At 39.5% G+C, this 10522-nt stretch overlaps 1 protein-coding gene across 1 annotated transcript in view; it reads right to left on the bottom strand.

The window, feature by feature from the left end:
- The window catches only part of LOC110520350 (WD repeat and FYVE domain-containing protein 2), a 40103-nt gene extending 30587 nt beyond the window's left edge, over positions 1 to 9516 (bottom strand). The window contains exons 1-3 of the mRNA XM_021597611.3: positions 8481 to 9516; positions 1951 to 2018; positions 1691 to 1764 (exon numbers count right to left, since the gene is read on the bottom strand). Of these exons, the coding sequence (XP_021453286.3) occupies positions 1691 to 1764; positions 1951 to 2018; positions 8481 to 8617 (279 nt within the window). The 5' untranslated portion in view covers positions 8618 to 9516. The remainder of the gene's footprint in view (positions 1 to 1690; positions 1765 to 1950; positions 2019 to 8480) is intronic.
- Positions 9517 to 10522: the final 1006 nt, after the last annotated feature.

A 10522-nucleotide genomic window follows, 5' to 3' on the forward strand; every position in this document is an offset into this window, starting at 1 on the left:
AAGTTGAAAAGTATACAGTGCCTTGCGAAAGTATTCGGCCCCCTTGAACTTTGCGACCTTTTGCCACATTTCAGGCTTCAAACATAAAGATATAAAACTGTATTTTTTTGTGAAGAATCAACAACAAGTGGGACACAATCATGAAGTGGAACGACATTTATTGGATATTTCAAACTTTTTTAACAAATCAAAAACTGAAAAATTGGGCGTGCAAAATTATTCAGCCCCTTTACTTTCAGTGCAGCAAACTCTCTCCAGAAGTTCAGTGAGGATCTCTGAATGATCCAATGTTGACCTAAATGACTAATGATGATAAAAACAATCCACCTGTGTGTAATCAAGTCTCCGTATAAATGCACCTGCACTGTAATAGTCTCAGAGGTCCGTTAAAAGCGCAGAGAGCATCATGAAGAACAAGGAACACACCAGGCAGGTCCGAGATACTGTTGTGAAGAAGTTTAAAGCCGGATTTGGATACAAAAAGATTTCCCAAGCTTTAAACATCCCAAGGAGCACTGTGCAAGTGATAATATTGAAATGGAAGGAGTATCAGACCACTGCAAATCTACCAAGACCTGGCCGTCCCTTTAAACTTTCAGCTCATACAAGGAGAAGACTGATCAGAGATGCAGCCAAGAGGCCCATGATCACTCTGGATGAACTGCAGAGATCTACAGCTGAGGTGGGAGACTCTGTCCATAGGACAACAATCAGTCGTATATTGCACAAATCTGGCCTTTATGGAAGAGTGGCAAGAAGAAAGCCATTTCTTAAAGATATCCATAAAAAGTGTCATTTAAAGTTTGCCACAAGCCACCTGGGAGACACACCAAACATGTGGAAGAAGGTGCTCTGGTCAGATGAAACCAAAATTGAACTTTTTGGCAACAATGCAAGACGTTATGTTTGGCGTAAAAGCAACACAGCTCATCACCCTGAACACACCATCCCCACTGTCAAACATGGTGGTGGCAGCATCATGGTTTGGGCCTGCTTTTCTTCAGCAGGGACAGGGAAGATGGTTAAAATTGATGGGAAGATGGATGGAGCCAAATACAGGACCATTCTGGAAGAAAACCTGATGGAGTCTGCAAAAGACCTGAGACTGGGACAGAAATGTGTCTTCCAACAAGACAATGATCCGAAACATAAAGCAAAATCTACAATGGAATGGTTCAAAAATAAACATATCCAGGTGTTAGAATGGCCATGTCAAAGTCCAGACCTGAATCCAATCGAGAATCTGTGGAAAGAACTGAAAACTGCTGTTCACAAATGCTCTCCATCCAACCTCACTGAGCTCGAGCTGTTTTGCAAGGAGGAATGGGAAACAATTTCAGTCTCTCGATGTGCAAAACTGATAGAGACATACCCCAAGCGACTTACAGCTGTAATCGCAGCAAAAGGTGGCGCTACAAAGTATTAACTTAAGGGGGCTGAATAATTTTGCACGCCCAATTTTTCTTTTTTTGATTTGTTAAAAAAGTTTGAAATATCCAATAAATGTTGTTCCACTTGTTCTTGTTGTTGTTGATTCTTCACACAAAATACAGTTTTATATCTTTATGTTTGAAGCCTGAAATGTGGCAAAAGGTCGCAAAGTTCAAGGGGGCCGAATACTTTCGCAAGGCACTGTATATGTAACGCCCATACATGAGTGTATGTTAAAACTACAGAAATTGTCACTTGCAGAGATGGTTCCATTCTCCATTCCCACAGACAGCCTCCTGGTCTCTGGGTTAAAGGACATACAGGAGCATGAAGCTACAAAAAGAAAGAAATGACAAGTCTAAGAAAAGTTGGTGTGTATTAAAACTGGAACAGATGCTAAAACAGATTCCATACAGACAGAATAGCTAACGACAGCTCACAAAATGAGGCCAATGGAGTTGCTAGGCCTAGATGCTTAACTCCATGCATGCATAAGTAGCTAATGAGATGAGTACTCACCTGGCATAGTGTGATAGATGCTGGGCCAGTACTGGCCACTGTCTCTCTTCAACCATATCCGGATCGTCCTGCGGGTCAGATGCAAACTTTGGTAACGGTATTACGCTAAAATCTCCCTTAGGTTTTTATGCGACCACGTTTCCCAAAAACTCTTAAATATCTGCTCCGAATTAAGATTAAAAAGATGTCTGCAGAAAGAATGGGGTGTCAGCTATAACATGGCACCTTGAGTTTGAAAAAAACCCAATGATTTTGTTGAAGTGGATTTAGACCCGGTAACGAAATTGCACCATGGGTTCCTGATCTGTACTACACAGAAATTCTTAATTACAGATCATCACCGATCCTCCACCAAATGTCCCAGTGGGTGTGAGACACTGTGGCTTGTAGGCCTCTCCAGGTCTCGCACCCACTGTGAAATTTGGAGGAGGATCGGTGATGATCTGGGGGTGCTTCAGCAAGGCTGGAATCGGGCAGATTGGTCGTTGTGAAGGACACATGAATCAAGCCACGTACAAGGTTGTCCTGGAAGAAAACTTGCTTCTTTCTGCTTTGACAATGTTCCCCAACTCTGAGGATTGGTTTTTCCAGCAGGACAATGATCCATGCCACACAGCCAGGTCAATCAAGGTGTGGATGGAGGACCACCAGATCAAGACCCTGTCATGTCCAGCCAAATCCCCAGACCTGAACCCCATTGAAAACCTCTGGAATGTGATCAAGAGGAAGATGGGTGGTCACAAGCCATTAAACAAAGCCGAGCTGATTGAATTTTTGCGCCAGGAGTGGCATAAAGTCACCCAACATCAATGTGAAAGACTGGTGGAGAGCATGCCAAGACACATGAAAGCTGTGATTGAAAATCAGGGTTATTCCACCAAATATTGATTACTGAACTCTAAGTTAAAACATTAGTATTGTGTTGCTTGAAAATGAATATCAACTTATTTTCTTTGCATTGTTCGAGGTCTGACAACACTGCATCTTTTTAGTTATTTTGACCCGTTGTCATTTTCTGCAAATAAATGCTCGAAATGACAATATTTTTTATTGGAATTTGGGAGAAATGTTGTCAGTAGTTTATAGAATAAAATAAATGTTAATTTTACCCAAACACATACCTAGAAATAGTAAAACCAGAGAAACTGATCATTTTGCTGTGGTCTCTTCATTTTTTACAGAGCTTTATGTGAAAATGGAGCGTTTTCTATGTTTTGTGGGAAAAACGAGGGGAATATAAGCGTTAACAATTACATCATGTTATTTTAACCAATTATGAGTAGGCATTGCCTACTAAATTGGTTGATTCTGTCATTGGAAACACTTATCTTCCTCTATCTTTTTTGAATACAAAACATTGAAATGTGCAATTTACACAAATCACAATAACTAATTGATAGGTCTATCATTACTTGTTACTTATGTGACCTTTGAATGACCGGAATGTGCATGTGGTTGAGACTATGGGAATTTTATTACACGCTAGAGAGAGATGACCAGTGGGCTTTCATGTCAGCTGACTGACAAGCCCGGTTGTTTTTATGCAACGTCTGCATGACAGTATATCAGTGGTCGATAGACAGACAGACAGTGTAGAAGTCAGGTTTCTGATAAGATCATCTCTCTCTCTGCCTATTAGTTTTAAAGAAGGGTGACATTGGTACACATCAAGACCAATGTGTACAGATCTAACGGAGCGAAGACGCTAGGTGACCACGTCCAGCCAGAAAGAGCCATGACGACATGCTGCATACAAAATAAGCTCAAGCTGACTAAACTCCATGGTGAAGGAAGTTTCTGATGACCTCAACCAACGGAATTGAGCAGAGAGCAGGCTTTGTGGAATTCAGCTTTGGATACAGCGATTTCACCCAAGGTCAATACTTTTTTTTTTTTTTATTCTGAAATGATTGTGCCTCATTTTGTCTTCAGTAGTTTCATGCCTTTGTTTGTTGAAATCCATACTTTTTCAATAAATGCTACTCAAATATAGCGTCATGAAAAAAAAATACTTGCCCTTTCAGATTCTCTGATTCTGCATATTTTTTATACTGAATGTAACCAGATCTTCAACCAAACCCTAATATTAGATAAAGGGAACCTGAGTTTACAAATAAAAAAACTTATTTCATTAATTTAATTAACAAAGTTCTGCAACACCCAATTTCCCTGTGCGAAAAATTATTTGCCCCCTTACACTCTCAATAACTAGTTGTGCCACCTTTATCTGTAATGACTGCAACCAAATGCTTCCTGTAGTTGTTGATCAGTCTCCCACATCGCTGTGGAGGAATTTTGGCCCAATCTTGCATGCAGAACTGCTTTAACTCATTTTGGGGTTTTCAAGCATGAACTGCTCATTTTAAGTCCTGCCACAACAACTCAATTGGTATTAGGTCTGGACTTTGACGAGGCCATTCCAAAACGTTAAATTTGTTGCTTTTTAGACATTTCCATGTAGACTTGATTGTGTGTTTTGGATCATTGTCTTGCGGAATGACCCAGCTGCGCTTCAACTTTGGCTCACAGACAGATGGCCTGACATTCTCCTGTAGAATTCTCTGATACAGAGCCGAATTCATGGTTCCTTCTATTAAGGCAAGTCGTCCAGGTCCTGAGGCAGCAAAGCATCCACAAACCATCACACTACCACCACCATGCTTGACCATCGGTATGAGGTTCTTACTGTAGAATGCTAGGTTTGGTTTTTGCCAGGCATAATGGGACCCATGTCATCCAGAAAGTTCACTCAAGTTTGCTAAAAAAAACAAAAAATCACCTGGACTCTTGGAAGAATGTGCTACGGTCAGATGATTCAAAAGTATAACTTCTTGGACGATATGGGTTTTGTGGAAAAAGATACAGCAATTGAGACTGCATTGATTCCATGTGTTATTTCAAAGTTTTAATGCCTTCACTATTATTCTACAATGTAGAAAATAGTACAAATAAAGAAAAACCCTTGAATGGAGTAAGTGTCCAAACTTTTGACTGGTACCGTGTGTGTGTGATATATATATATATATATATATATCTCCATCCATCTCTCTCACACACACACACAGTTGAAGTCGGAAGTTTACATACACCTTAGCCAAATACATTTAAACTCAGTTTTCACAATTCCTGACATGTATAAGTCCAGTTAGGATCACCACTTTATTTTAAGAATGTGAAATATCAGAATAATAGTAGAGAGAATTATTTATTTCAGCTTTTATTAATTTCATAACAATCCCAGTGGGTCAGAAGTTTACATACACTCAATTAGTATTTGGTAGCATTGCCTTTAAATTGTTTAACTTGGGTCAATCTTATCAGGTAGCCTTCCACAAGCCTCCCACAATGTTGGGTGAATTTTGACCCATTCCTCCTGACAGTGCTGGTGTAACAGTCATGTTTGTAGGCCTCCTTGCTCGCACACGCTTTTTCAGTTCTGCCCACAAATTATCTATGGAATTGAGGTCAGGGCTTTGTGATGGCCACTCCAATACCTTGGCTTTGTTGTCCTTAAGCCATTTTGCCACAACTTTGGAAGTATGCTTGGGGCCATTGTCCATTTGGAAGACCCATTTGCGACCAAGCTTTAACTTCCTGACTGACGTCTTGAGATGTTGCTTCAATATATCCACATAATTTTCCTACCTCATGATGCCATCTATTTTGTGAAGTGCACCAGTCCCTCTTGCAGCAAAGCATCACCACAACATGATGCTGCCACCCTTGTGCTTCACAGTTGGGATGTTGTTCTTCGGCTTGCAAGCCGAAGAAGTGGCTTCTTCCTTGCAGAGCGGTGGCTTCTTCCTTACAGAGCGGCCTTTCAGGTTATGTCGATATAGGACTCGTTTTACTGTTGATATAGATACTTTTATATCCGTTTCCTCCAGCATCTTCACAAGGTCCTTTGCAGTTGTTCTGGGATTGATTTGCACTTTTCGCACCAAAATATGTTCATCTCTAGGAGACAGAACGCGTCTCCTTCCTGAGCGGTATGACAGCTGCATGGTCCCATGGTGTTTATACTTGCGTACTACTGTTTGTACAGATGAACGTGGTGGTACCTTCAGGCATTTGGAAATTTCTCCCAAAGATGATCCAGACTTGTGGAGGTCTACAATTTTTTTCAGAGGTCTTGGCTGATTTCTTTTGATTTTCTCATGATGTCAAGCAAAGAGGCACTGAGTTTGAAAGTAGGCCTTGAAATACACCCTAGGGGAAACCTCCAATTGACTCAAATTAAGTCAATTAGCCTATCAGAAGCTTCTAAAGCCATGACATAATTTTCTGGAATTTTCCAGGCTGTTTAAAGGCACAGTCAACTTAGTGTATGTAAACTTCTGACCTACTGGAATTGTAATAAAGTCAATTATAAGTGAAATAATCTGTCTGTAAACAGCTGTTGGAAAAATGACTTGTGTCATGCACAAAGTAGATGTCCTAACCGACGTGCCAAAACTATAGTTTGTTAACAAGAAATTTGTGGAGTGGTTAAAAAACTAGTTTTTATATGACTCCAACCTAAGTGTATGTAAACTTCCGACTTCAACTGTATACCCACACACACACTAGTCTAAGTCTATGTGAGGGAGGGGTAAAAGGTGGGACAGATGTTAATAATCATTATGCTCAGAGCTTAAACGTATCAATCTCCACATTGGTTGTGGTATGACATTACAGATGCTCATTCTACTTTGTTTGATATTCTCCCCATTGTTATTGATTACTGCATTGTTGGGTTTACAGATTGCAAGAAAGGCATTGCACTGTACTTGTGGGCGTGACATTCAAACTTGAAACATGTTAAACAGATATCTTGCTTGTCTGGATGGCCTCTTCTACTCCTCTTCTGACCAATTAATCTGTATATAATGTAATCACACACACAGTTTAATGTTGTGTGAAAAGCACAGATGCTCATTCTGTTTTAGTTTGATATTAATAGGCATGTTTTTTTGCCACTTAAGATATGCACCTACTGTAATGACACCTGATTGTATGAAATATTATACCGTAGCTGCTAAAACACCACACACACTTTGTGTAGCCTAAGGGAGGGGTAAATCTAGTGAGTCTTGCATAGGTGTGGGAGGAGCTGAGAATGGAAATTTCCCCATTGAAAGTCTATGGCCTTTGAAATGCATTAAATTGTATGCATATATTGCTATGGTTTAAAAAGTAGAAATTGTATCAAAACTATTTTGTCAGATAATCTAGTCTGAAGTAGTCAGTAATGTTAGCTTGGTGTCTCTAGCTCAAAGGTTTTGAACAGGGGTGGGCAGAAGAAAAATAATATGAGTATGTTGACTCAAATTACATAAGAGTTGCTGTTATAAACACACTAAAACCCTAAAAGTATTACCTCTGGTTAGGTCAGTAGCATATGTGTGTGATTAATTGCAATAGGTCAAAATAAATAACTTGAATGTCAATTATTTATTGTGTACAACATAAAATGTGCATAAATTAAAAGCTAATTTTATTAAATGCCAATGTGCATATTTCATTTCTTTATTTATCCTTTATTTTATTTAACCAGGCAAGTCAGTTAAGAACCAATTCTTATGTACAATGATGGCCTACCCAAGCCAAACCCAGATGACGCTGGGCCAATTGTGCGCCACCCTATGGGCCTGTCAATCACGGCCGGATGTGATACAGCCTGGATTCGAACCAGGCACTGTAGTGATGCCACTCGGGAGCCCAAATGCATAGGTATATATATTTAATCCCAATTCATTTTGAAATGCACATTGTATAACCCTGCATGTCAGTTTGATAGGAAATTCATATCCTAGAATGTTTGTAAATTAATCTGAGCCCACCTGTGTCATTTTGGTGCTATTTTGTTAAACACTTTCTCTAGCGACCTTTGACCCAGATTTCGGACACACAAATTGTATTATCTCAGCAATGGTAAGATTTTCTTCAACTGTATTATTGACTGTATGTTTTGTTTATTCCATGTGTAACTGTGTTGTTGTATGTTTCGAACTGCTTTGCTTTATTCTCGGCCAGGTCGCAGTTGTAAATGAAAACTTGTTCTCAACTTGCCTACCTGACTAAGTAAATGTGAAATAAATGACATACATGAAGCAAAGTGTACTATGCTTCTGAGATTCTGTTGTATCATTGGGTATGCTCAGTTCAAGCGATGTTTATTTTACCCCCCCCCCCCCCCCAACTCATATATATATATATATATATATATATATATATATATATATATATATAGTATTGACCTTTACCGAATCGATGTGGTCGGAACTGAATTACACAAAGCCTTGTCTCTGCTCAACTCCGTTTGTGGAGTGAATAAGAAATGTTATTCACTTTGAGTTTAGTCAGCGAACGTTGCATAAATAAACTCGAGCAATGACCGAGCGGTCGGTTCGGAGGGAAAACCCACTAAGCGATAGGGATATTATAGCGTCAGTAGCGACAAGTTTGCATAGAAATTGTGCAAAATGTATGTAATATTGTAACGTTAGCTAGTCATATATTTGAAAACATGGTCTCATAAAAGGGTATACCTGTCATCAGACACGCTGATCACCCCGTCCTCCTTTGGAATTATAACCGCCGTGTTCACAACATCTTGGGAAGACTCGATTTTATTGAGCAGAACAGGCGTCCGAGTCTGCGGTTTGGGTTGTATTTCTGCCGCCATGCTGGAGGTATAGCTCCTTCGCCAGTTCTGGCTCTCCGTAACATAACACCCTAATCGAGCCGCATAGGTATTCTAGGTTGTAGTAGCTAGAAACTGTTTGAACACAGCGACCCGTGTGTTGCAATAGCCAAAGATGCTGCTTGTCAGCTGACAAGACATTCACCTACTACGACGCCCATGGTCGAACCATAGACATGCGCGAAAAACTAGAACGCAAGGCTACCGGAAGTTGCAATATTGTTTTACTTGTTACTGTATATACACATGGTTAAAACAAGCTAGAAATTAGCACATACTGATGAAATCACATCAGTTATGTGATATTCAGCATTCTTACTATGTAAACAGTTCTGCAATATTCATGGCGTATTTTTGTAGGTACTAACGGAGGCAGGCTAACATTTGCAATGGCTCATAGGTCAAAGCAATGACGTTTGAAAGCTTATGGGGAAATGCAAAGCCGGAGGTATTTAGCTCCTTCGTAACATAACACCTTAGCCGAGCCGCATAGAGGTATTCGAGGTTGTAGTAGCTAGCAAGCTAGAAACTGTTTGAACACAGCGACCCGTGTGTTGTAACAGCCAAAGATGCTGCTAGTCAGCTGACAGGACATTGAACAACGACGCCCATGTTCGCGCCATAGATATCGAAAAAATAGAATGGAAAGGCTACCGGAAAATCAATATTAGAAAAGTTGTACTCGTTACTGTATATGCAAATAGTACAAATTATTAAAATGATCACATACTGATGAAATCACATCAGTTATGTGATATTCCGCATCCCTACTATGTAAACAGTTCTGCAAAAATGCTAAATAGAGAGTCATTTTATTGGCGTATTTTTGTAGGCACTGACGGGGGTAGGCTAACTCCGTCCGCAATGGTCAAAGCAATGACATATGACATTTCAAAGCCTATGGGGAAATGAATGGGGGTTTTGTAGGGTTTTTGGATCAACGCCGAAAATAAGGTCAGTGTTAAACACAGGCTTAGGAGATCTTATACGTTTTGATCTATGAGATAATCTTCATCAGCTAACATCACTTTTTGTGAATTTTGAAAAATGTATGTAATCAAAACAAGCACAAAGGATTCATAAATGTCATGTTAACTAAATGCTATTGTCTCATATAGAACAAAACGTATACGATCTCCTAAGCCTGCAGTTAACCTCAAACCTAATTGTTGGTGATTATCCCAAAACTCCATTCTTTTCCCATTAATTTCACCTATAGGAATGTTCAACGAACCAGAGGTAGAAAACGCTAACTCATTTCCGTTTTTTAGGACTACAAGCTGGCAAGCTCTATTGATTGGCTTGAATAAAACCTTTCTGAATAAATTAGGCTATAGCAGCTGCAGTATTATTATCCCATTGAAAATTATGCACAAACGAGAACATCACTTTCGTATGGTAATGACGAAAACCTTCAAAATAAAGTCTAGCATTTCATCACATTGCATTTTAATCAATGGCCACTTTTTTAAGACCAATAATGAAAGACTGATATGTTGATAATATTGGGCTGTAGAGGAAACACCTGTCTTAGCTAAAGTGGGGTGGAAATTATTCAGTATGGTCTCTAGTTCTAACCAAATATGTTTTTACAATTATATACGTGTATATTTATTTTTTTACAAAGACATATGTTTTGTTTTTTAGGGGGACTGTGTGGCAATGTCACGTTCTGACCTTAGTTCCTTTGTTTTGTCTTTGTTATGTCTTTGTTTTAGTATGGTCAGGGCGTGATTTGGGGTGGGCCGTCTATGTTCCTTTTTCTATAATTTGGGATTTCTGTGTTTGGCCTGGTATGGTTCTCAATCAGAGGCAGCTGTCAATCGTTGTCCCTGATTGAGAACCGTACTTAGGTGACCTGGTTTCACTTTTGAGTTGTGGGTGATT

The sequence above is a fragment of the Oncorhynchus mykiss genome, chromosome 3 (genome assembly GCF_057628025.1).
Source record: "Oncorhynchus mykiss isolate SJ-2025 chromosome 3, ASM5762802v1, whole genome shotgun sequence".
Classification (NCBI taxonomy): domain Eukaryota; kingdom Metazoa; phylum Chordata; class Actinopteri; order Salmoniformes; family Salmonidae; genus Oncorhynchus; species Oncorhynchus mykiss.